The 27498-nt window shown below is 43.6% G+C and overlaps 1 protein-coding gene across 4 annotated transcripts; it reads left to right on the top strand.

Moving 5' to 3' along the window:
* The first annotated feature begins 124 nt into the window (after positions 1-124).
* On the top strand, positions 125-27498 carry ZFYVE1 (zinc finger FYVE-type containing 1). 4 transcript variants are annotated; one of them, XM_075030571.1, is made up of 13 exons: positions 125-553; positions 1271-1471; positions 1608-2144; positions 15912-16416; positions 18345-18559; positions 20675-20781; positions 21743-21851; positions 22418-22515; positions 22621-22738; positions 23111-23281; positions 24047-24227; positions 24732-24845; positions 25920-27498. In XM_075030571.1, exons 3-13 carry the CDS (start codon positions 1647-1649, stop codon positions 26150-26152), a joined length of 2349 nt encoding a protein of 782 aa, XP_074886672.1. In that variant the 5' UTR covers positions 125-553; positions 1271-1471; positions 1608-1646; the 3' UTR covers positions 26153-27498. The 4 variants fall into 4 exon arrangements, with proteins under 4 accessions (XP_074886672.1, XP_074886670.1, XP_074886671.1 ...); XM_075030569.1 differs by having other exon boundaries at positions 1245-1471; XM_075030570.1 differs by lacking the exon at positions 125-553 and having other exon boundaries at positions 1167-1471.

The following is a 27498-nucleotide window of genomic DNA, read 5'->3' as shown; positions in this document are numbered from 1 at the left end:
CCGCCGGCGGCTCTCCGTGAGGCAGCGCCGGGCCCCCGGACTACAGCTCCCGGCGTGCCGGCGTGCCGCCCCGCCTCCCCGTCTCCGCGGTGAGAAAATAACCCTGAAGTTCCCCGCGATCAGCTGATCCCGGCTGACAACGAGGGGAGCGGGCGGAGGGGGCGCGGGTCCTGCCCTGCCCTGCCCTGCCCTGCCCCGCTCAGCTCAGCCCTCCCGGGCGCCTCGCCTGCATGGTCGGGTCGCCGCCCCGACCCCTGGGGGAGGAGAAGCGGGACACCCCCCGCCCCGGGCGCGGAGGGGGCGGGGGGGAAGGAGGAGGAGGAGGAGGAAGAAGCAGCCGCGGCCGGGACCCGACTCCTTAGTCACCGGGTGCCGGCGGGAGGAAGGGGAAGAAAGGTGGCCGCCGGCTTGTAAACAATAGCCCGGCTGGCGGCGCCGCCTTTGTTCCCGGTCCCGCCGCAGCCGCTCGGAAGCCGGGGGCTTCCCCCCTTCTCCTTCCCCGGCCGCTGACTCGGACTAGGACGGCGCCGCCGCCGCCGGGCGCAGCCCCCAGGTAGGTGCGGGGCGCGGGAGCGAGGCGCCGGCTGGCACCGGCGTTACGTAACTCCGGCCGGCCGGCGGCGGGGGGCCGCCCGCCGCCCCCGCCCGGCCCGGGAGCGGCCGAGCCACAAGTGCCGGCCGCCGCGGGGCAGCGCTCCCGGCCGGCCGCTCTCTCCTCGTCGGGTCCGCGAAAGCGGGCGGGGAGAGGCGGCGGTGGGGCGGGGTGGGCGCCGAGGGTCAGCCCGGAGCGAGAGCGGCTCTGTGAGGGCCGGGCCGGGAGGGGAGGCGGCCGAGGGCCGGTGTGAGGCGGCAGGGCCGGGGCCCCGCGCAGCCGGGAGGCAGCAGGTCGAGACAAAGGCGGCTCGGTGCGCTGCCTGCCCTTAGCGGGCGCTGGTTTCGGGGGCCTGCGTCGGCAACTTGGGGAGGGGAAGGGAGAAAACCCGTCGCCTCGCCGGCCTGGCCGCGGTAGCGGTCGTTCTCCAGCGTCGCTAGAAGGAGCGCACAAAGAGAGCGGATTTTTGTTTATCTGGCGAAGCGCATCAGGAAATTCCCAGCAAATAAATACTGTGAACTCTGAAGGAGGAGCTTAGCTGGGGAGTGAAAGCAGAGAATTTTCTAGTATTGACACAGTCCTCTGTGCGTGTGTGTGTACATGTATATGCACTTGTGCATTTCTAATGCCTTTTTTGCCTCTGTGTCGTCAGCTGTCTCCCTCCGCTCTCTGCTTCAGGGAGACCCTGTGCCCTGTCTGCTGAAGTACACCAGACTGGGTTTTTTCCTCATCACTGAAAATACGTTATACGTCTCAGCAGAGGCAGAATGCGTACCAGCATTCGGGCATAACAATGCATGAAACCAGCCACGTTGTTTGAGTTTATTTTGGAGAAAGGAAACTTCATCTGCACTTAACAAGACTCTTCCTGGGAGGCAGGTCAGTGTGTGAATCTTACAGAAACATCTATTAATTATTTAAAATTAAGTACGGACAGCATTCCTGTTGTGTTTCTTTCCCCTGTGAAAATACTAAATTTGCAACTGACTTTTACACGTATCACTGTTCAAAACAGAAACAGGAGGGAAAAACGTTGCTTTAAAGAAATCTGAAGATGAGCGCCCACACACAAACTGCAGAGAAAGGACAGAACACGACACTCCTGTGCCAGGAAAGCTATGTTTGCAGTGGGACAGATGAAGCAATCTTTGAGTGTGACGAGTGCAGGAGCCTACAGTGCCAGCGTTGTGAAGAAGAGCTGCATCAGCCGGAAAGGTTACGGAACCACGAACGGACCCGTATAAAACCCGGCCATGTCCCGTACTGTGACTCCTGCAAAGGTGCCAATGGGAACATAATGCACGCCAGCATGACAGGCTCGAGGCAGATAGCAGCAGTGAGGTGCCAGGTGTGCAAAATCAACCTCTGCGTGGAGTGTCAGAAGAGAACACATGCTGGGGGGAACAGAAGGAAGCACCCTGTCACTGTGTACCATGCTGGTAAAGCCCAAGAGCAGGAAGAGGAGGAGGGGATGGATGAGGAGACCAAGAGAAGGAAGATGACAGAGAAAGTTGTGAGTTTCCTCTTGGTGGATGAAACTGAGGAGATTCAGGTAAGAACTGCTGTGGTTTGTTTGAACGGGTGAGTTCCTTTAGTTTTTCTCTCAGTCTAACAGACTGCTGTGATGCATGTTTAACACTTGACATGTAACTGGCAGCAATGGTAATAAAATGAGGATAGCCAATTAAGTGGCACTAAGTGAGTACCTTGGGCCGAAAAGACACAGTGCCTTGGAGTGGCCTTGCTCATGAGTTCCTCAAAAGCTCAAGTTCATTAAAACCTTATGCATGGCAAGAGCCTCCTCTAAGAGGCTTGGTAGGCAAAGCTGCTGAAAGAATTGACCCTGTACTGAGACACACACAACTGAGATAAGAGTTCTCTGTGCAGGATGCTGATCGTTCCTGAACAAAATTGAACTGAGAGTATTGTAGGAGATATCCTGCAAATGGGAGTGCTGGCAGCCAATCTTCTACCATATGACTAGGAGTGGGCACTGTACCAAGCAGTGCTAATGCAAGACTACAGCCCCCTGCTACCCTCCTTTAGCATCAGTAAATCCATCTGATTTTTAGGAATAGGGTGACGTAGAAATAAAGGTCCAAAGTGTGCCATCCAAGTCCTACAGATGTCGTGGTTAAGCTATATTCCTTGTCACAAATGTTATTCCATGTTAGCCTTTTGCTGAAAGAGGGGGAAATTGGCCATCCATTTGGGGTAGGCCTGCTGGTAGTAACGTTAGAAATACTAGTTGACTAGGAACAGCCTCTCAGGAGGCATTATTTTAGAGAGCCTAGCATTCAATATATGCAGTTAATGAACTCTTCTGTTGGCCTTTACATTTGGTGAGCGTAAGCACTTTACAATGTAAAAATACTTTACAAATATAAAACCAGCAACGTGTGAAAGTCACAGAGCAGGTTAGTCACACAACTGAAAACTCAGCTTCGTCTTCTGGCTTCCAGTTTGCACCCTTCATGTTAAACCTCATTCAGGAGACACTGAAAGAAAATGTGTAGTTACCCGAAGACTCGGTATCTGGTTACTTTAATTTAACATATTCATCCTACCAGCGGTAAAAAGAATTGTGATATTCTGATTGTTGGTAGATTAGTTATTTGTATCCATCATAGTAACAGTCAATGTGTCTGCCATACATTGCAAGGAAATGTGACACAAGTATCTTGTATCTATTCTGTACTATAGTAGAGTATAAATATATATATAGATATATATAAAATGTACAATGTAATTACACTATAGTATAGAATAGATGCAAGATACTTGGGTCGCACTTTGGTCAGTTCAGGTGTACTGACTGACAGATTCTTGTGGCTTTTGGAGGGGAAAGGGAGGAAAGGATGACAGTCCTTACGATGCACTGACATAGAAAACACACTGTGCAGGACACCAGTGACTGTAAACTGAGTGATTGAGTTTCAGGTGTGGTAGCAGTCCTAAGTTTGTATGCCTCCCCTAGGCACACACACATTTCCTTGTAATGCATGGCAGATGCAGCTATTACTTTTAGATGCAGACTTTTCAATAATCTTCATCTAACCAGTAGAGCAAGCTCTGAAATGCCTTAGAACAGGGCTGTCCTGGAAAGCTGCTCACAAGCTGTGGCTGTGTGTGGTTGCACTGGTTTAAGTTATCTTTATACTCGTGAATCTGTAAGCCTTATTGAGGAAGACTTTTGGCTGCCTCTTGCAAGCAAGTATGTTGCTATTTAAATGTCATGGGCAATAAAGCCAACTTCCTTATTGGGACAGCAATGGTCCTTTTATCAGATAATAGCAATTTGATCAGAACTGGATTGAAAAAGCTCTCCGAAAATGATCTTGCTTCACTATCAGGATGTTGAATCAGAGGTCTTCCATCTGGAGTGATCTTCTCCTCCTCATAGCTGAAAACTTACGTGACATCTCACAGCCAGTGTCAAAGCAATTTGAGAGTTTTCAATTAAGATATTTTCTGGCAGCTGGAACTTAAAGAGTGCTTGCTATTATAGTGATGTTTCTGCTAGTGAGTATGAGGACCTTTATTTAGAGAGGGCTGTCAGATGACTAGCTAGCTCCGAAGACCTCTTCTGTAGCATCTTTTGCTCTTGATAATACGGAACAGCCAATTCAGCTATAGGAAAGTGATCCTCAGTCTTTTGTGCTTGTCATTAGCAAGATTATTGCTGATAACTCGGGGAGAAATCCTTAGAATGTTCTTTATTTAAACCAACTTTTCGCCCAAATGCCAAAATAGTAATAACTTGAAATGTGGAGATTCAGGGTTTGAGGGCGTGTGGCTTTTTAAGCTTGAGCAGACAGGAGAAGGATTTATCAGAATTATGGAGTCCAGCTATCTTTAACCATCTGTTTTCTGACCTTTGGAACTTGAAGATTGTTGCATTAGTTAGCAGTTTCCTCTCTTATTTCCTGATTTGCTATCAGTGGTAGATTCTACCATAGCAATGTTAAATGCTAGTCCTACAAAATTAGGCAGAACTAGTTATGCTGCTGAGCAAACATGATGGATTGAGATACTCGCTGATGTATACGTGTTTACAAATCTCTAAGACGAAAGTGGTTCAATGAGATGGGAACACAAGGCAAAGAGATTTCTCTTTTTAGTTTCCCTTGGAACTTGGAGTTGTTAAGCTTAAGTGGTTATGTTTCATCTCATTGTTCCTGTTGGCTTCTTGGAGGTGGTAGCTCTGAAACTGTAGGACATTTATAGCATGTAAGCAATGACTGAGCTAGTTCCAGATCCAGAAGCAATGTAGATTAATCCATAAGGAGCTGTGCCTGAGCAAATTAGTTTAGCTGAGAGGTGGAGATTCTCAGCTTGGGCTCAGCACTGCACTGGTAACAGCTATGGTAATTCTGAGATCTGCATAACTGTCTTTGTGCCATGTTGCACAGATGTGCTGGCCTGCTCAAAGCTAGTTTGGAGCTTTTTTGTGCTTTGCAGACATGTCCTCAGCTTTCTGAGCTTATGGTTTTCTTGTGCTTGTTTCAAATCCACTTAGTTGGGAAAGGTCCCTTTTTAAACTACTGCTTGTGAAGCAGTTGTTTGTAGGGAACCGATAGTAGCTTAAGTTCATATCTGTGAATTGCAAGCTTCTCTGTGATATTCATCATAAAAGCACTATGTCTGAGCACCTTAAAAAGAGATTGGTTATCTCATGTTAAGAAAATGCCATTAAAGGTTAAATCCAAGTTTGCACTGCAAGTCTGTGGAAGAACCAGAGAGAGAGGTTATTCCCCATGGAGTCCAACCCCAGCTGTCTCGCACACCGCACAGCATGATGCTTTGCGACTCTTGTGAGTTAGTCCCCAGTCATCTTGACCTACACCACAAATATTCCTTTCCTTCTTCCAGGACTTATTGCCCCTTGTAAGACCTTATTGACTACTTCTATCAGAAAACAAATCTTGTCCATATTTTACAAACTGGCACCACCTGCAGTTTAGACCCCATTCTAGGTCCTTTTTCTCAGGCTGTATTACATAGTTTCTCTTTACACAGTATTAAACTTTTGGCCTTATCTATTGCATATCTAAAGCTGAGACTTCAATCAAATTGTTCTTGATAACTGCAGCATCTGTTTGTTAATTGGCTCTGGCATAGTCTATCTTCCTTGCTCATCTCTACTCAGAATGATACTGTGGGGATTACTTCCTCAGTCAATTGCTTCTGTCTTGTCAATGCTCTCATTACATCTTCCACATCTCCTCTTTGCCATGTTAGACTTAAACTGCGTGCTGCCTTCTTTTATGTGTGTAAATCCCCCAACTGAATCTCCTGATCTGCTCTGTCAAGATGTTAGCTTTCCTTTCTTATCTCTAACTTGCTGAATTTTCAAACAAGCATCATTGTGCTGTCACTAGTGCTGCCCCTTGCACACAGGAGGCACTTCCCTTAAGAACTTACAGAATCAGTTCATTGATCTTTTAAAACTCCCCTATACTTGTGGATCTATTAAGAAAAACACAGCAAAACACAACAATAAAAACACGACTCGGGTTAGTATAGTTGTTTTGAGTCCTGATACTGCACTTGAGCTTTTCCACTCATCTCTTTGTCTCTTGTACATATGTTTCTGCACTTTCTGGAACAGTATCCATTTTTGCTTTGTCTTTATACAATGCCTTTGCAATAGAGCTCTTTAGCGTAAAGCAGGGACTTATGTATCAGTTGTACAGTGAACTCTATCTACTACTACTTCTGAGGCAGGGGAGAAGAAATGCTCAACAATGCACAACAACAATTTGATATTTCTATCTTTGGGAACAGATGTTGAGAGTTCTTACCACAGGATCAGAACTTGGTTGTAGTGTCACTAGTGGCTTCTATGGTAACACTTTGTCCGAAGCCCTAATTAAGGACTTGACATATATACTTTAGAGAGGTAGAGAAAGTCTTTCATTGACCCCAGAAGATAGGGGACATGCTTCATTGTTATTAGTCTGCTTTAGAGTTCACTAATCTTTGACCAGAAACTAGCTCTGTCACAAGAAATTACCCAATCTCTGGGTTGCAAAGAAAAATAAAAGGTACTGACTTTGTAGCCTGTCTTACTAAGAAAACAGGAAGAAAAGGAAGTTTTTCATCTAGCTAGTCACAAAAATAATATCCCCAACACTATAATTTTTTGTGGGAGAAAGAAGTATACATTAGTGGGTCTCCCCTGACATACCCACTATGAGCTCCCTTTCTTCAGTTAGCAGGGTCTTTTTGTTTTGCCAATAGTTATCTCAATTTCCTAAATCCAGCCCCATTCCTTGAGTTCTTTTTATTCCTGCTAGCAGGGTTAGACACCTAAAGGATTAAGCTCTTTCCTTCAGCAAATACTGAGCAGGATCTATATAATGCTTTGCAGTCAGTTTAGATGACGCGGAATGACTCGTAGCTCTTACTTAAATGCAGACCATTTTATACAATCATTAAATAACCAGCCTCTAACATGTAAAAGTCCATGTGTCCTCCTCTGTCCCCTCTTGTTAAAAAGTTACACATACAGAGTGATAACTCTTTAAGGCTGCTTTGCTTTTCTCACTCCCACTGCAAACCTGATGAAAGTCCTGTGATTTTTCCTTACTACCTACTGATTTGAGCCTGGCCAAAGTCTAGGGATGAGAGAATGGAGAGTCACTAGGAATGCTTTTTCTAGACAAGTCTTCTTTGTCAGTCAGTGCAAGCCAGTGTTATGTCTTCTCTCCCAAGAGAAGATCACAATCTCTTAAGTCTTCTTGCTTGCCTCTGTAATAGAAAAGCATTTGTTTAGCAAATAGTAGTACTTCCTATGACAATCTTGCTTGATTTGCTGTTGGGGGAATGTTTTTGTTTTTTTGGTTTTTGGGGGGTTTGGTGGTTTTTTTGTGCTTTAGGGTAGCAGAGTCAGCTGCAAGTTTCTGGGAATTTTAGTCTATATCCTGTAAACTGAAGAATCACAGCTGGTATATTTGCCATGGATGTAAAGGAGGAAGAAGAAATGTAGAAGGATCCAAGTTTTTTAGGTCAGTGTGATCTGTTGGATCAGGATATGTAATTTCTGTGCCGCATCACTGTTGCTGTACTATTGATGAGTTTTCCTCCTCTTTGTGCTTCAGAGAGGTTTTCTTGCCAAAGTATTTTTGGGAGTTTGCTGTCCTACACTCTAGGAATTTTTCTCTTATTACTTTGCTATTTGTCAGTATTCCTCCCATCCCTGTCTGTTATCAGTTTTGCAGTTCCTTCTCCTACACTAAAGTGCACTGTTTTCCTGTCCTTGGAATAAAGTAGAAAAACTACTCGGCAGTTGCTGGTTAGGAGTGTTCTTTCTTCCACTGGACATATACCAGTATTTTCAAGATTATTTTTAGAAGATGGGAGAGGAGCCATCCATTCAACAAATGCAGAGCTCCTTTAACAGTCTCAGGCTGACTCCTAGCTAATTCGAACATAGCCACTTACAAATATTGCTTTTCCCTGGAACTGCTCTTGCTCCTTCTTCATGATGAAGTTCTCTTGGGCTGTAACTAAAGTAAAATCTCTTGCTTGTTTCCTGTATTTCTTGTCCATATGCTGAAATGAGTGCAGGTGTAGAAGCAAAGGAGAGCATGTCACAGGTGAGAGAAGCTGGTAGCAAGCTACTGTGGAATTACCCACTGTTTCATTTGAGGAGTTCCTGAACTAAATAGGGTTGGTAGGGGAAAGGGGGTGTTCTAGTCCTTCCTCTGCTGTACATCTTTGCACTTATCCAGTGATCCTTTTGGGCTCCTGGGTGCTGCCAGCAGGAGCAGGATGTGAGTGGTTTGGGGTACATTCAAGAAAGAAAAGGGAACTGGCAGCTTGCTGTCCTCCAGCTCTTCTGTTCTTTCCATCTCCTCCACTTTCTCACTTCTGCATGGGTTGCTGGGAGGCAGATGTTGCTGCAGTATACCTTTTACTTTTTTACCTGGGTTGTTAATGTCTTGCTCTAGGATCACTTAAAGGCAGAAGTTTCATAGTCCTTTGGCCTGTCTGTCAAAACATCCTGCAATTGGGAAAATAACCAAAGTAACTATTCTCTAGGAAGAGTGGAACTGTAATACCAGTAAGTTTGTAAACGCCCCTCTTTAAAAGGACAGTGGTATAAAGTAGTGTCCGCACAGGTAATCTATTTACCCTTAGTATTGAGGAACACTAATAGTTACTGCATGAACTCACTCACTGACTTGCTGTCTTCTGGGCAAGTCTCTTCACCTGGATGTGCCTCTGCTACTACAGCTGTGATATTGGGGTGGTGATTGGAAGCTGTGTGGCTGAACTAACATCCATGGGAAACCTGAAAGGTACTTAGGATATGTAATAATGATTTCTGCTTCATTGTGTACTGTTTTCTTTACGAGTTAGATGACACTCTTAAATTGGTGTTATTTCTGCAGCAGTTGCATTTACCTTGAAGTCTATTAGCTTTATTAGTTTTGAGTTCTTGCAAAAGTAGTTTTTCAGCTAGCAAACCGTGGGCTGTCTAGTCTTACTTCTGTGTTCAGCACTTTCATATAACTCAGCTGTCATCTACAATGGTAACTTATCTGGTAGTAGCAATATTTCAGTCAATGTTGCCTCTTGGGTTAGGGAAGGAGTCCAATCAAATTGTATTGTCTCCCATCCCCTTATGTTTTTTCCACCACTGTCTTAAAACCTTTGAAATAGGGTCTCTCTCTTTGGGTAGGGTTGTTAAGCAGGATTTAACTCTTACCTATTTGTCTCTTTCAGGAAAGAGTCCTGTAATAGACAGACATGAGCCTCAGACATGGGCAGCCTCCACCCTTCACTGCAGGGACCTGTTGAGACTCATTCTGTTAAGCTCTGTACAAACCCATGAAAATACTGTCCCTGAATACCTTTGCCAGAGCTGTGGGAACAAACAGCATAACTTTGGTCTGAAAAAGATATTCAGTTCAGGGACACTGTTTTCATGGGTGCGTGCAGAGCCTAATAGAACAAATTTCAACAGAACCCATAGGCGGTACTGCAGTGAAGGCAAATAAGCAGGTATAAAAAAACTTCAGGTTAGAAAACACCCCTAATATAAATGCTTTCATTTGGTTGAGCCAGACCTGCACCCAGCGCAGTGAATAAGATCAAAACTAGCTGAAGCTGAGGTGGAGTGTTGGAATCTAACCTTAAATCCTCAGGGCCTGTCTGTCCCCTTCTTTATTCTGCCCTCCTCGCATCCAGTGTCAGGTCACTTAGTTTGGGCTTGAGGCTCTGTAGGACTCTGATCTTGAAAATGCTGATGTCCAGTGTCAGCTTGGCTGAAGTCTAGGAGATTACTGAGGGCAATGATGATAAATATATTTAAGTGCTTGCTGGGTCAATGATTAATAACTTACTCCTGAATACCATAACTAGTGGTATGACATATGCAATTTTATAAACTAATCCATTAACACAGCCCTCTTAGGAAAACTCTCCCAAGCTACCATAAAATGTTTACATAGTAACAAGTAACTCTTTGAGCAGTAGAATTAATGAAATCTATTTTCTGAGATGTCTGCCTCCCATTATCCAGTGCTTACCTACATCTTCTGTCTTTTGGGTAAGCAGCAGTATGTGTGCTATCATGCACCAGCCAGCATGCTTACTGGCTAGCAAGTATGGGTGTGACTGCTTAGCTTACTATTCTATCTTGCTGGCTGTGTGGAGTGGGCAAGAGACAAGCTTTTTTCCTCAGGTTATTAGAGTCTTTTAATCTGCTGTTTATTTTCATAAAACTTAGAAAATTTATGTTTTAGAGGCACTTATTTCTTTATCAAATATGTCTATGTGATTGGATTATGGAATTTAAGTTATGTGTGGAGGACTTGAGTAATGGCATAAATGACATTTTCTATGGGAAGTCATGCAGGAAAAAAGGTATAGGAGACAAACCAAGGTAGGAAACTAGAGCTGCTTGGACTTACAAGTCAGCCTTGATTCTTCTTGAGCACCTGCTTATGATCAAAATCTTCTCTCTTGTTTAGAGGCCTCTAAAACCTGGGAGTGAGTAATGACCTCCTGAGGTCCCTTTCAGCCTGAATTAGTCTATGGTCTTAGTGGAAACAGGGTTTGAATTATGATAGTCCAGGGCCACTCTCACAGCTCTACTATGTCATGGGTTTCATAGCAGAGAGTTTCTCTTCCCCACAGGGAGCTACCCAGTCCTTTTTCTTACTTGGTAGCAAAAAACTTTTGGGAATATCAACAAGTTTCTCCTGGGGCAAAAGCAGGGACTTTCCAGCTGCTCTTTTAATAGCCTGTTGCACTTGAGTTGCTGGGGTGAGCCAGCTGCACTTCTTTGCATTCATGCAGTGCCTTTCTGGGAGTGATTGTGAGGAGCTCTGCAGAGATGTGAATTTTGGTGGCAGCACTGTACTGTATTTTTCTCAGATTTGTCTTATAGGCTGTAGTTAAAGGAAGAAATCTGCTTTATAGGTTTCTCTCTTGTTTTCGACATATGCTGAAATTCTGATGTAATGACCTAACAGTAGGACCTGGGGCTTTAGACATGCACCCATAAGACATTTGTGTGAATCTACCTCTGCATAAGAACTCAGTTTTTTAGAGTTAAAACACAACTGCCAGAATTTAGAAGCTGTGTCATAAAGAACTGGTCTGTGTTGAGGTGGGCAGATCTGACAGATCTGTTCCGTTTCCAGGTTTAATGATTGATATGATACTCTGTCCTCAAGATCAATTACCTAAAATTGTCAGTTTTGTGTTTCAGAAGTTCAGGGCTGCTTAAAAGGTTGCAGATCTTGTTTTAGCTTGCTTTGCCATTTCTCCCTCTGATTTCAGGTGTTAGTTTGAATTCTTTTAAGCATTATCTTTTTAAAATGTTTTCTGAACTGTGAGCAGAATTGCTTGTATTGCCAGTGTTGCTTGTATTGCCAATGCTTTAAGGGAAATATTTGGTTTTTTTTCACTTGATTGTTTTGACCACTTGTACTTGGAGACTGACTTGTTTCAGATGTTTGCAATTTTATGCTGGTATATAGTTGGATGTGCTGTTACAAATCTTGTAGCTTATTTTTCCATTAATTGAAAAGCGTGTTAAATTTATACCCTCTTTATTGATTTAGTGGTTGATATCAAGATATTGTTGTTTGCTGGTTGTCAGGCAAGTCTAATGACTCATAAAATTAATTATTTGGATGTTGGTATATTTCTTGATGGCAGAAAATGTATTTTAATTATTAAAAATACTCTGTTAAAATCAGGTCAAGCAAAGAGTAAGATTTCAAAATGCAACAACAAAAGTACCAATGTAAGTCAAAATGGGAGTGTAAGACCAGCAAATGAAGGCACTCTGAATACTATGCTAAGCACTCTTGATTTTTGTTTTGAGGTACTGTGTTGTTGTGGCACAGCTCTGGCTTTGTGTGCCATTTCCGTGAATATTAGCAAGCCTTAAAGGGTTCATGAAGAGTTTTAAAAGGAGAAAACTGTGGTAAAAATGTCTGATTCTCTTAATGTGTTTGTTTTGTGTGGAGGCAGATTTAAAGTTCTGTGAGTACAGGTCATTGGAAACTCTGTTCCATTTTATGGATTTTGTTCCTAAGTTTTTAACATGTTATTGTTTTAATAACATTGTTTCCAAGAAATTCATAGGCAGGAATGTAATTTTAGCAGTTCTTGTTTCTTCTCTCTTCCTAAACAGTTCTACTTTTATTATGGCTCAGATCTAGGAAACTTGTTATGTTAGGTATAATGGCTTGCTAAGTATGGGTGACAAGGATGTTTCAGATCTAAATGCATTCCATGGCAGCATGGTATGAGGTTTTGTGTCCTCCTTAGAGGGGACTTCAGCTGTAAAGTTCTCTGTTTTTCCTGCTGAAGACCTTTACCTTCAGTTCAGCTCAGCTTGGGTGGAGTGACTGCATGGGGGGCTGGATGACAGCTGCTAACAGAAATGTAGTTAAAACTATAAAAGAAGGCTAACCAGGATTCTAACCTATGATGGAGTAAAAACTCTTCTTTCTAGAAGAGAATCTTCTTCTAAGAGCTGTAACAAAAGTGTAAATGAGTGTCTGATACTAGAAATGGCAAAATAGAGAAGGGACTGGAGAGATATGCCTCTTGTCTTAGGTTAGACGTAGAAAGTTTTCATTCTTAATTGACATTGCTGTGCAATTTAAGGAAGGTTTCATACTTACTCTCTGCTGCTCATGTCAGAGATGTGGAGCTCTTGGGCAATGTGGGAGTGGACACAGCTGTGGAAACATGAGTCCTTTGCACATGGAGCAGAAGGTGGTACTGTGCAAATTTCTTTAGAGATGAGGCGCAAAATGGAGAAGTGGGACTTGAGCCCAATGGGGGTTAATTAGTACTTCGACACTTATTACACCCACTCTGACTTTTAAATGTCTTAAAGGAACTTGCTCAAGGGAAGTAAATTCGGCTACTGATATGGGGATTGTTGTGGATGGTTCTTTGAGAGTACCATCCCTGTGCTCAGCAGTGGTTAAAGAAAAGTGCGCAAGAGCAAGGAACACCCAATGACGTACAAGCATATTCAACAAAAGGAAGGGGTTTTTTTGGTTGTATTGGTTTGGTTTTTGGTTTTGCTCCCCCCCCCCCCCCCCCCCCCCCCATGGAATTTATTGTGACAGGATGTTGCAGGATCCAAAACTATGAGTATGTTCACAAAGGGGTTAGACAGCCTCCTGGAGGATGGGCCTACTGGTTCTTTACCAAACATGAGTGTCTAGATGCAACCACTGTTCGGGAAGTCCTTTGACATCTGACTACTGAGAGTAGTAGTATGCTACTGTGGTAAAACATGCTAGAAAACATTTACTTTTTTAATGTCTAAGTTATTTCTCACCCATTACTGAGTCCTGTGAGACACAATATAGGACTAGCTGGACTTGGGTGCATTCTTGTGCTCCTGGGTGACTTGCTTGTCCGAATCACTCCTGAGTTCTGTCTCAGGAAGGAAGTCTGAAAAAGTCTAGAGCCTTAGAAGGGGATAACAGCTCAGTGCTTTGGGTGTCTGATTTTATATTCAGCATAACTTTTCTGCTGGAGTGGTCTAGAACTAACTTCTCTTCTGTCTGGGTCAGCAATCCAGCTCTTCTTCCCACAGTAAGTTGCACTGGTATCAGCGGTTGTTAGAGTACATTGAATGCAAAAGATGACTGGTGGTGTGGACATTTGCATTAGCTCAGTTTGGGACAATTTCAACTGCAGCGGAGTTTGTTTGAGTTGACTCCTGTTTTTTACTGGTGGGAATGCATTGCAGAGCTACCCTTATTCCTGTGGTCCCTATTATCCTTTATGTCTTCTGACATTACTGACTCAGCCCCTTCCACAAACTCTCCCAAAATGATACCAGAATAACAACCAGTGCTGCCTGAAAGACCTTAGTTATTAGTTGTCCTGCCAATACTTACACAGCTGTGCTGTCCAGGGAGTACATAACCTCTGACTCTGGCAAAAAGAGGCTCTGCCACCCTTATGGTGAGAAGTCTGGGAGGCAGGAGTTAACTTCTTCTCCAGATTGTTTTGGTTTTATCATGTTCATTTTTGCTTACATACACATAATATGATTATATTGTCAAGATCTGTGAATGTTTTTAGGAGCTATGCTGTGAACCAAGAACTTCCTTTCATCCACAGGGACATCTCCAGAGACACTAAGAGAAACAGCATCTGTCATCTACCTGCCTGATGACAAGCTAATAATCACAGTTACCAAAAAAGCAGACCCTTTCTTGTGCACCTGTAACTCAAGTTTATCTTGATGTCTCCTGCAGACACCAGGAAAGATTCTGTTGAGAGTGTTTTGATTTCTCTATTTCCTGTTTTCTTCCACAATATGAGGCTGCCTTGTATGCTTTGAGTCAGTGAGAAGATACTGCAGCCCCACAGTCCACGGTTTTTCTTTCTGAACGCTGTTCCCAACCACAATCTGGCACACTGGTTATTTTTTGGTTTTTGGCACACTGGCTGTTTTTTGTTTTCCTTCATAGTCTAGATTTGACCAGAGCGAATGGGGCTGGCTGAGCCTTAAACTAATTTGCTAATCTAAGAATAAACTTGTTCAAAGAAACCATTTATTACCTCATGGCCTCTGTGGATCATGTATCGTGAGACCTTCCAACTGTACTTGTCGGGGTGAAATAGCCAAGGAACTTCCAGAAGTTGAGAGGCAGACGAGAGGAGATGGAAGGCCTGCTCCTTTCAGCTGACAGGGATTCCCTGAGGAGGGAATCGTGACTAAGGAGGTGAATTTAATCCTTCTCAAAAAGTGCCCCTGTCATATTCTTCCCTGTCACATAACACGTGGGTAAAACCTGTTAGAAGAAGAAAAAGCGAGTGCTAAACAACCATAGCCAGAAGCATGAAACCTTTAAAAGCCAAAGCCATATTCTGCAACAAAAACAAGGCAGGGTCTTATACAGAGCCCTAACCTGTTTCATTGCTTGTTCATCTGTTCCCTGTTGCTTTAGTATCTGAACAGAAAATGCCCTATTCTCTAACCTAAATAGCATGATGCTTGTCACTTAATCTATGTGAAGCCAAAGAGAAGTTACCTGATGAAGGCTGTCTACTCTCATTTGGTTTTGTGTTCGTGTGTGTGTTGTGTTGTTTTTTTTTTTTAAATGAAAGCACAATACAATAAATTATGAAATGGGTAATTGAGGTAGTTGTGGCACTTCTGTAAAAGCCAGTTTGATGTGCTTCAACCATCTGATTCCAGTGCACAACTTTGCATCCTTCTTTTCTGCCCCTCCCTTCAGATGAAGGATCTGTTAGCTGGAGAGCAGTGAGAGCAGGACAGGCTGTGTCTGAGAGCCCCGGGCTGTGGATAGGTGCAGCACAGCTGCATGGAGGAGCTTTTTCTCCCTAAACAGGTGCTCAGCCTTTGTGGATGAGGCAATTTAAGGTGACACGAGCACTCCCCTGTCTTGCACCTGAATTTGGATGCTTGCCAGAAGACCAATGCACTGGGAGTGTCTGCCATGCTCCAAAGAGCTGTTCTGGCAGACCTGGAAGTACAATTGTGCTCCCTTCTTCCAACTGCCTCAGGGAATGGGGTGAGGTATAAGAGGTTTCACTAGACCGGTAATCACAGTGAGACATCACTTCCAACACAGCTACATGATGGGACAGCCTAAATCCCATTGATGTGTACATGTTACAAAACTGCTTTCTAATATTTTGCTTTGGACTTTTTAGTGCTTCAGAAACTTACGATGAAATCTGAACAGGAAGTAATCACTCTTGTTAATCTTATGAATCCTGAAACCAGGTGTGTTTTCAGTGTTGTCTACTCCAATTGCATAGTTGTAATATTTTTCTCTTTTTTTGGAAGGTAAGGAATGAAGAAGACTTTATTAAGAAACTGGACTGCAGTCCTGACCAGCATCTAAAGGTAGTGTCCATCTTTGGGAACACGGGGGATGGCAAGTCTCATACCCTTAACCACACTTTCTTCTATGGCCGGGAAGTCTTCAAGACGTCTCCAGCCCAAGAGTCTTGCACAGTTGGAGTCTGGGCAGCCTATGACCCTGTCCGCAAAGTGGTGGTAATTGATACAGAGGGCCTCCTGGGGGCTACTGTGAACCTAAGCCAGAGAACACGGCTGCTGCTGAAGGTCCTGGCCATCTCTGACCTTGTCATCTACCGTACTCGTGCTGACAGGCTCCACAATGATCTCTTCAAATTCCTTGGTGATGCCTCGGAGGCTTATTTAAAACATTTCACCAAGGAGCTAAAAGCTACCACAGCCCGCTGTGGCCTAGATGTTCCTCTGTCAACTTTGGGTCCAGGTGTCATCATCTTTCACGAGACTGTGTACACCAAGCTACTGGGCTCTGGTGAGTAGGCAGTAAGAAACTGAATTACAATGTGCTAAATGCTATCTATGAATTATCAGGTTGCATTGAATATCAGTGTTCTTTACTACCATGTAAAAGATGTGGTTCAGGTTTTGCTGTCACTTGTTCCACTCTGAGAGCCAGGCTATAGCAGAGCATTCCCTGATGGCGATCTGACTACCCCAGCTCAGCTAGAATAATCCTCTTAGCCAGCTGGACATCAGCACTGACTAGTCATGATGGGAGTTCTGCCAGCCGTAGGAGGGGTCATTGTACAAATCATGAGCATGGGTGATATGGTAGATGAAGGTGAAAACTGAGACACCCTGGACTTTTGGCAGGGATATGGAATATCCTGTTGCAAAAAACCTGAAATAAAACTCTATGTAGAAACTAGGATGAGCAAGAATAATGAAATCGGTGAACTTTAATACTTACAGTACCCTCACTCTACTTTTTTAAATTCTATGGACCAACATTGTTCTGAGGCTGATGTGAGGTTGGGACTGAGGTTGTGGCACAGAGCTGACGGTTTGACACCACTTTTCTCTGCAAGTACCTGATATGGCCAAAGTAGCAGGCCTGGCACACTATTACTCCCATCGCTTTCAGTGTTCTTCACCGGTAGTTTTAACTTGACTCGTGTCATGCTGGATTATGCATATTTAAATTGTGTATTTTATTTGTATGTCTGAGTGAAATGGACTGTCCTATGGAAGTCACTGCACGTTTTGGTTTTGACTGTACAGCAATCTAAATTTCTTCTCCTGGCCCCATTTTTTACATGTTTCAAAAGGCATGATGAAACCTTCATTCATTCTGTCCATTTCTGATGCTCTGATGAGCAAGAGCCCTAATGAATTGGCCTGTAGCAGCTGAGGCTCAGTCCTGCTGTCTGTCAACATCTGGGAGTCTTCTGCTGCGTAGTACCACAGCAGCTCCCTGCTTGCCCACGTTCTCATTTTGGTTTTTCTAACCAGTGAGGTCTTGAGCTAGTAGAAGAACTTGGCATTCTTTCTGGTTATTATTAGAGTGACTTCTTAATTACTTTTAACCTACCTGTCGAGGTGGTTCCTTTTCTTACATACCAATTTGCTGATGAGCAATGCAGAGTTTCATATAGCTGTTGAAATTTGCTGTTTCAGCAGGTTAATTTAGTGACCCATAATGATAGTTGCACCTGTTTGCAAAGTTAGGGTAGTAAAATTATATTTTTATCATCACTTCTGATCATGGTAATAATAGGAAAGAAACCTCTTAGCACATGGATTTGCAGTAAGCTGTAACCATCTGCCTTGATGGGTAATTGAGATAAGAGTGTTTTATGTAGTTTTAGGGCGGGGAAGTAGGGGCCTGCCTTATTCTGAAATCTGCAGCAGGTACTTGGAAGCAGGCAGAAGAATCTGGTTGGCTTTATAGAGTCTGACCTGATGTGGCCAGTTCTGAAGTGCTTCACCATGTACAAAGGGTTGATAGAAGCTCGATCTTCCTTGCCTACAGGGTTGACATGGAGAATGAGCAGCCCATGTAAGGTTCATGTCTTCTACTTGTCAGGTGCTAGGACTAGCTATACCAAGTTATGGTCTGGTGAGAAGAGTTAACAAGTGTACTGACATGGAGTTTCCTTATATTATGTTGTAAATCTCTTCTTATTCTGGATATCTGTGTTTCCAAACCTAGATGTTTCTGGTTTTACCTGTGGAACTTGGCCTTAGAATCTAAAGCTGTGTATCAAAAAACAGAGACTGCTTTTGGAAACATTTTGTTTCTTTTCTTTCTTGTAAAATATAACGACAACTGCATTCCAGATGTATTAGAAGGTTTAATTAGGAAAACTAGCACTGTGTTGCATATGAAAGCACTGTGCAATTTAAATATTATTTAAAACAATCAGTTGTTTATGTACTTGCTGGTACTCTTATATATAGATCATCCTTCTGAGGTTCCTGAGAAGCTCATTCAGGATCGGTTTCGGAAGCTAAGCTGTTTTCCTGAGGCTTTCAGCTCAATCCACTACAAGGGAACAAGGACATACAATCCTCCAACAGATTTCTCTGGACTTAGGCGAGCTGTGGAGCAGCAGCTGGAGAACAATACCACTCGGTCACCTAGACAGCCTGGGGTTATCTACAAAGCGCTAAAAGTAAGCGGAGAAGAGTTTGTCACAATCTTTATTAGTATCGCGGTTGCTAGTAACTGTCAGTTGCAGCTAATAAAGATAGAGCACGTGAACCAGTGACGCAGACTTGCAGATGTCTGGAGATAAAGCAAGTTTGTCCATGAAGATGATGATTTTTGTGTAACAGCCAGGTAGGCTGGGTAGTTTTTTTACTTTAAAACAAATGTACACCTTAGCAAAGACCCTGAAAGTTCAAGAAAAGTTGAGAGCAAACCAGAGCAAAATAGAAAAACTGAGATGGGAAGAAACTGACTGGGAAAGAAAAAAAATAACTGATGTTGTGAGTGACAAGCACTTAATGACAGTGATTTACAAAGAGGAGTCCCAGGAGGAGTTATTGGTGAAATTTCTAAGGATGGCCTCAGCACAAGGTGAGGGAATGCAGGAGACTTGGAGGGAGTTAATGGTTGGCAAAACCTAGCAGTGAGTGTAGTGTAACCCAAGGGCTAGGAGGCAAAAAGGAGGAAGAGATGTGTTGGTAGCTAGGAAACAAAATGGGATCAAGCCAAATGATGTATCATTTGAGAGGTGCAGCATCAGATCAGAAGGCTGATGAAAAAGAGTAGGAGAGTGCAGCTGGTGATTCTCTTAGAAGGTTCACCTTGCTAGGATGTCAGAGGGATTTTTGGGTCTTCACACTTGCAGTCTGTCCTACAAGTTTCCATACGTTTGCACATTGCTACCACTACCTGATTAGCATCATGTGCTCTTAGGGCCAATGAAAATAACTGTCATCGGGGAGGGACGGACTAAGCTGGGGCATATCTGCAGAAGAAGGTAGTGTTAGCAGTCTTTTCTGATGTTAGTCACAGCTGTTGGAACAGATAATTCTAGCTGCTCTGTATTTGGGGTAGGTGAAGCACAGAGGGAGGTATCAGGGTGGCATGTACACAGTTCCTTGCATTAGGGAGCAGGCAGGCAGCTGCTGGAGTGGTTAATTCCAGTTTAATTTCTAGGATTTTATTGAAGTAATCCAGTTTCAGATAGAGCTGCTAGTATACTTAAATTCATGTCCAGTAAAGTGGTTGCTGTGTTCAGATCACTACTGACTACAAATTAACTTTTTTTGCTTCACTTCTTGACACAAGGCTTGCTAGAGATCTGTGTCCACCTCCTAACTTTTGAATCCACTGGCCAGTATCAGCCAAGTTTGAAAGAGATTTTAAAGCTAATTTCCTTGAAATTCTGTGAAATCAGATGTCTACATAGAGATCTTATCTAAGAGAAACTGTGGTGAGAGATATGCACATGTCTGTGTGTATGTGCAGTCAACCCTTGTTAGATAGCAGAGATGCTCCACCCCCCACTCCCTGGGAGGGGAGAGGGAGGAAGAGAAAGAAAGGCAGCCACTATAGTAACCTCAGCTGTAGGAAGAGTTTCAGTTAGACCTTCTGCCTTCAGAGATCTCCATGAAGAAAAACCCTAACCATCTGCTTTGTTCCAGTGTTTGCTTTTTTTTTTTAACATAACACCGAAAAGAACTGAAAAAGTTAAGTGTGCCAAGGCTAAGGACTGACTTAATCTGAGAACAGATGCTCCCAGGAAAGGGAACAAATCCCTTTGTCTCAGTCTTGCAGTTTCACCAGAGAAGAACAGTTGTTCAAGGGGCCAGAGGAAAGCTCAGGGCTGCACTTTCTGAGCTGAGGGGCAAAGAATGTGTCCTCATGTGCTGTAAGAAATGACTCTCTGAGATTCCTTCTGGAGGTTTCCAGAATGCAAGGCCCTTTTAGAAAGCACCCTGCTATTTTGGGCATGGGTTGTATGCACAGAGGTGGATGCAATCCCCTGCCACCCATTTCTGCTATAAAATTTGAAGTAGGGGCAGGAAGAGAGGAGAGGAGAAAAGTAAGTGTCTTATAAGCATTCAGGTCACTTCCATACTAGTGCAAGATTGTCTTCTTGCTTGGTTTCTAATCCTTGTCTTGGTTTCCAGGTTAGTAAGACATTAGTTGGTAGCTGTGTATTCTCTCTCTGCCTATCCCTCCAGTAGAGGAACCCAGGCTTTTGCTTGCAAAAGCTTTCATAAAATGTCTGCATTGCTCTCAGTCCCTTATCAGCTCATTATTTTCTGTTTGACAGGCTCTAAGTGACCGGTTCAGTGGGGAAATCCCCGATGACCAGATGGCTCACAGCTCTTTCTTTCCAGATGAATATTTCACATGCTCCTCTGTGTGCCTCAGCTGTGGGTAAGTAGATGACAAATGCAACTTCATCCTTCTAGAAGATAGTGCAGCCCTGGTCTGCAGCCTTTGAATGTGAAGTTTCTGTGACATCTTGAGACCTGACATCACCCATCATTAGCTAGTATTTCCAGGCAGAATTCGCTTGAAATTCAACTCATATGTGAATTGGACAGCTGTTATTGCTGGATGCGTGGTCTTTGCCTATTCTGTTTTTTCTGTATGGCTACAAACCTGTTCTGCCCATATCTTTTCCCCAGTGCACACAGGGCAGGGAGAAAGGAGTGTCTAAAGAAATCACCTGAAATTTTCCTGTGATGGCTTTTTATGCCATTTTTATTACCTAAACAGTATAAACAATCCTAAAGCACACATCATGGGCTTGGGCTGTGTTCAGTGACTAGATCTAAGTGGAGCCCCAGGTTTGATTAGAGCTTGGCTTGCAATTCTCTGGGAAGAGCCCAAAGATTGAGCCTGGAAGGGCAGTAGATGACAGTCAGTGCTCTGAGCCTGTGAGGTACTATAGCAGCATGATGTTATGGCTGACTATGCTTCTGGAAACACTTTCTCTCATATATGATATAGTGCTATGTTCCTGCTCTTTTATGCTCATTAAGAGAATTTCTAGCAGCTCCTTGCAAAGGCTGCAGTGTTAACTCTGTCCTGGTCAATTTCCAAACCTGGTTAGTTCTTCCTAAAATTCTCTGTGAAATTTAGATTGACTACAGTGATCATTTCCCACACTGAACTGTTGTGTGGTGCTGCTTTGTACTGTGAAACAGTTGCTACGCCTCCTTCCAAAGAGCCTGTCTTTCAATGATAAATGATGTCATTGCTGTATGTACAGTTGTGAAAATGGTTTGGGGTTATGCCTATACAAATGCAAGATAGTAACATAAATGAACTCTTGGTGACATCTGTCCCATATCTAACAGCATCAGCTCATGGTTTGCTTTTGCATACTCAGGTGTGGCTGTAAGAAGAGCATGAACCATGCAAAGGAAGGAGTCCCTCATGAATCCAAAAGTCGATGCAGATATTCTCACCAGTATGATAACAGAGTCTACACTTGCAAGGTGAGTAGTGACACAAGGACAAGGTCTGAAGAATGGAGAAGGAAAGGATGGCCCAATAAATGAGGAATATCACAGGCATGTGCCTTTTTTCTTGTACTTTTTTAATTGTCAGAGGTGCTTGTGGTCTTGACAAGAAAAAGTGATCCCCATTGAACTTGTATTTTCACTTGGAGAGGTCATCATCTCTGTGTGCTATGTGTCATTTGCTAGCTAAATTGTGAACCCAGCTGCTCTCAACCTGGGTGATGTTGACCTACATACTTGATGTGGTTACTCTTCTTATTTGATTCTGTCCATTCCTTGGTATTAGCCAATTTTTCTGAAGGATGTGTGCAGGAGACAGGAAAATTTTCAGCTACCATCATGGTTTTTATTGTAGAAATATTTCCCTGATGTCATTACTGATAGTGGGTTTGTTTTTGTTTTTAAACCAGTTTTGATGAGTGCTCTCCTTTGCTGTGGAGACCACTGTGTGCCAATTATATGCTCCATGTGGCCAAACAGCTGCAAGACCTGGAGTCTGGGATTCCCAAGAATGCAGTTTTAATTGAGCCTTTGTGTTATAGGCCTGTTACGAACGAGGGATGGAGGTCAGTGTGGTGCCAAAAACCTCTGCTTCCACTGACTCCCCTTGGCTGGGCCTTGCCAAGTATGCCTGGTCAGGGTGAGTGCTGCAGCTAAGATCTTTCTGCTCTCTGTTACCTCTACACTGCCTGGTGCACTGGACTTCCAGTATCTCACTGAGGTAACTCATCTTCCTCTTCTGCAGATACGTGATTGAGTGCCCCAACTGTGGGGTGGTGTACCGCAGCCGACAGTACTGGTTTGGCAATCAAGATCCTGTGAACACTGTAGTGAGGACAGAAATTGAGCACGTCTGGCCGGGGGTAAGTCTGGTTGCTGGATAGTCTTCGTGTATGTATGCAGCCACGCGCATGTTTATGTTGGATCTTCGGGACATTGATGGAGAAAATGAATTGGCTTTCATTACAGCTGGTCCCTGTCTCTGCCGTTTAAAAGAACTTTTGCAAGGGCCTTCAGCCATCTTTCAGCCATCTTGAAATGGCCAAGTTGCCAGTTTATGAACATTTCATGTGAATGATACACCATTAAAACCTACCCCTGTGTTTCAAAGCAGGGCTGGTGAATTTTTTCTCTTGCTTGCCCTTCAGTTTAACAGGAGCAGTGGGTTGCAGAGTCCTCTGCATCTAAAAAAATGAGGTTTCCCTGTTTTTAAATGAATATCCATTTCATTCCAGACTGATGGATTTCTGAAAGACAACAACAATGCAGCCCAGCGTTTGTTGGATGGGATGAATTTCATGGCACAATCAGTATCTGAACTTAGCCTGGGACCCACAAAAGCTGTGACCTCCTGGTTGACAGACCAGATTGCCCCAGCTTACTGGAGGCCCAACTCTCAGATCCTGGTAAATAGCAGCTGCTGTTGAGAAAAGCTTTGCATAGCTAAAAACCCTTTTCCTCACCCTTTAAGTAATATAGTATTTTGCAGATTCCAAATGCTTCTTGATTTATTGCAGCAAGCCCTTCTACAATTTTGAGAAAACTGAAATGCTTTCAGCTCTTCCCATTCTTGACTTAGCCTGAGAAAGTATGAACAGAGACTCTGCCCAGCCCTGCTAAAGAGACTGTTTCTCCCTACTTTTTGTGAGCTCCTCTCCCAGCAGTATCACAGAAAATCCTGGCTTGCATGAACTTGCTCTTCAAAGCAAAGAATCAATATCTTAAATCTGGCTGATAGTACTATTTTTATAGGTGCAGAGATTAAACTCTGGCTTCACACCAGATGCAAAAAGCTGGCCCAAACAATTCAACTGGGAAAGGATTTCCTCTGTCTTGTGGGAAACAGATACTTCTTCAATGAAAACTGCCTTCTGAATTTTTACCCCCATAAAGATCAAATACCCACCATTCAGCCCTGCATGATGTGGCTGTAATTATTTGTGATTGTGAATGAAGGGATCTTAGCAATCTATTGGCTTAACCACTGTACATCTACCTGTCTGAATCACTTCCCTAGGGTAAAGTTATGGGGCTGGTAGCACCCAAGTCTTGGGTGTAACTATATTTTTCACAATTTCAGTCTGAGCCTTGCTATCCTGGGATTCTGCTCTCTATTTTTCTATTAAGGAAGATCAAACTAACAGTTTTTCTTTCTATGTTGTTCTGATTAGAGTTGTAATAAGTGCAACACGCCTTTTAAAGATAATGACACTAAACATCACTGTCGGGCCTGTGGAGAGGGCTTCTGTGATGGCTGTTCTTCCAAGACCCGTCCAGTGCCTGAGCGAGGCTGGGGACCAGCACCAGTGCGTGTGTGTGACAACTGCTATGACAACAGGGGCATCCAGTTAGGTAATTTTGAGTTGATTGTGACAGAATTATCCCTGGGCAATAGTTAGTCTGAAGTCTTTGTCCCTGGCTTCTGGCTCACAACCATTTCCATTTGGTGTAGACAGTGTTGCTCAAACGGGGTTTTGGCACAGAGATTTTAGTAGGGAAGCTCCAGAGCTTGATGTCTTTTGGCAGGAAGACGACCCTTGCAATGAGCTACCAGACTTCTGACTCCCTGACAAAATTATTTTCTAATTGGATCTTCACTTTGTTTTTCTGGCACTTGCTGATGGTCTGGAGCTAGCATCAGAGCAGGGATGCTGCTGTATTTTGTCCGTTACTGCTGAAATGAAAGTGAAAACTCTGCAATCCAAGATCAGGGATGTGGGAGATAAAGGCGGAGGAGAGGGTCCAAGCTGCCTTTTGAGTTTGCTGCTGGTTTTTGCTAAATTTGTAAATTAACTGAAACTTAGCAGAAATTGTGCTGGACTTAAGTGTTGAGTCCTTTACTCTTGTGTCATGCAGATGTGGCTGAGCTGCCTTCAGATGAGGAAGGGGGGACACTTATTGCCAGGAAGGTGGGGGAAGCTGTGCAGAACACTCTTGGAGCAGTGGTGACAGCCATGGACATTCCCTTAGGTGAGCTCTGTTCTTTTCGGATGGATTTTTTTTGTCTAGAGGCATTTTGGTTTTCACAGAGCAGAACTCCTAATTAAACTTCAAGAGTTTGTGTGACAGGCTGGCACCTCCACTATGATACCACTGTTGGTTGACAGTTCTACAGCCCCCTGCGCCTCTCTTGCTTGATGTTTCCTTTTGGTTTTCAGCACACTGTTTCTGCAGTTCATATGTTCTCTTTTCTCTCTGTTGTGCATATCTGTGTGCACCAAGCTGTGATTAATTCATGCTCCCCTGATGCATCACTGCAGTGACCTGCCAGCTGGAGTTCCCTAAAAACTGGCCAATTAGGAAGCATCTTACCAGGTTTGGTTTTCTTCCAGAGATGCTGAGTGCCTTTTAAGTGTGTTCATGGATACTGCTGGCACTTGGTACTTCTGCAAGGGAGGGCTGAGAATCTGAAGCTGTCCAGGTTGGTAATGATGGGAAAGTAATCAGTAATGTGATCTTTAATGGTGAGCTTAGTACAGTGAACATTTGCTGCTCTTTCATGCGCTGGGTAGCAGTTCAGGTATGTCAGCAAACACTTTGCATTTGAATCTTCTGTTGTTGGACCTGACTTCCTACTCATTGCACAGATCATCGTTCCACTGCTTTGCCTACAGCATGTCCTGCCATCACCCTTGTGGGAGTTTGTTGTCCAACTCAGTGAACGGCAGAATAAATTCCTTTCTCAGTTGAAACAGTACATGTGTTCCTGAATGTTTGGTTTGGTGACTGTGTTTTTATGGCCACAGCTGAAACTGAAGGTAGGGAAAAGCAAGTGTCTCAACCTCTGGAAGAGTCTGAGTAAGGGAAAATGCCACCATTTAAGGAGAAACAGTCTATCTCTTTGAAGTGGGAGAATGGCAGAATGGCCTAAATGGCTACCCATTGCACTGAAGTATTCTGTCAGTAGGTGGTCTTCCTCTTAATGGCAGTGGTATGGCTTGTGGTGTGTGAGTACTTCCACTGGAGTATGTTCTTGACATGCTCATGTTCACAGATTATTTTCTCCTCCCTCTTTCTCATCCCCCTGCCTCACTTCCTCCATAGGTCTGGTAAAAGATGCTGCCCGACCTGCATACTGGGTACCAGACCATGAAATCCTGCACTGCCACAACTGCCGGAAGGAATTCAGTATCAAACTCTCCAAACATCACTGTCGGGCCTGTGGCCAGGGATTCTGTGATGAATGCTCACACGACCGCAGAGCGGTTCCCTCTCGTGGATGGGATCACCCAGTCCGAGTTTGCTTTAACTGCAATAAAAAGCCTGGTGACCTTTAACCCCAGGCTCTTCTCCAGATCTTTGCAATTCCTTATGTTCTCAGGGTTACAAATGAAAATACCTGGTCTCCCTTTCACCTCTTAACCTGTTGCAGCCAGAGTGCATGTTTCCAGTTTCTGGCTTCCTCTCATGTTACATCCATCTTGGAACACTGGGAATGAGCTTACGTTCAGCCTCTAGGTTTTAATTTCAAATTAACTGGGGAAGGGAGGGAGCTCCCTTGTAAATGAGCAAACCAAAATCCAGTGTATTTTATTCCAATTAAAAAAAATAAATATATATCTATCTATATATCTATCTATGTATAATTTAGTATATTAAGAATACGGTTGGCTAATGAAGCTTTGAGTATTCCTAGTTCAAATGATGGATGGTGTTGTTCCTTACTATAGTGGATCAGACTTATGGCCTTCTGATTCTTCTTTTGGAATGTCTTGCTGATCACGGTGTCCTGTGAGGAAGGTTTGGACTCTGTGCTGCCAGGAAATCTCCAGTGTTGATGCATGAATTACACCTGATAATTCAACCAGCCCTACATCTGGAGGTGCCGTACTTCTGGCCATGGAAGATTAAACCCAGATTCATTAGCAAGTTTGTTTGAACTGTCATGTGACCAGTGGTCTTGCAGTGCAAGAGGTATCAAGTTGAAATAGACCCCTTGGTAGAGACCAGTAGAGCTCTGAAAGGTGAAGCAAATCATATGGCACAAGGCAAAGCATTCTGATTTTGCCATTTCAACTTCAATATCAGATCAAAAGGTAGCAGGGTCTTACTCTCCCTGACAATGTTCTCATGTACTCAGGTTTTCTTCAAGTTTCTCTGCCAGCTTGTTGCAGTTAAAAGTTTGTTCAGAGCAGAACAAGAGAACAAGTTATGTAGGCAATTCTGAAATACGAAGTTTGAGTTTGGGTTGTGATGACTTATCTTTTCCTCCACTTTTTAAGTGATCCTGGAGTCTCTGGCACCTCTGTGTTCTCAGACATGGTTGCATAGAAACTGCACAGATTTGACTTATCTTTTTTCTAATAATATGAACTTACAAATGCACCTGGAAAATGGGAACCTTTCTTCTTTGCTCCTAGCAACTGGCACTCACTGGACTTCATCCTTTTATTAAAGTACTGCAATGAATTCACTGATTTTATTATCAAAAGCACCACTTAACCTAACTAATACTGTCTTGTACTGTGGATTTGTGGTTCCAGTTATAAGAAGTAAGAGACCATTGTGGATTAAACTGCCTAAAAGTCTCCCTTCTTGGCTTACATAGACAAGAATTCTTCCACCACGAGAGCTGTCTCCTCTTGGAGTAGCTGGAGTTTGATGCAATGTCCTGGAACTGTGG

This window comes from Buteo buteo, chromosome 6, assembly GCF_964188355.1.
Source record: "Buteo buteo chromosome 6, bButBut1.hap1.1, whole genome shotgun sequence".
Lineage (NCBI taxonomy): Eukaryota > Metazoa > Chordata > Aves > Accipitriformes > Accipitridae > Buteo > Buteo buteo.
Note: the sequence above shows the minus strand (reverse complement) of the source record. Positions and strands in the feature narration are given on the sequence as shown.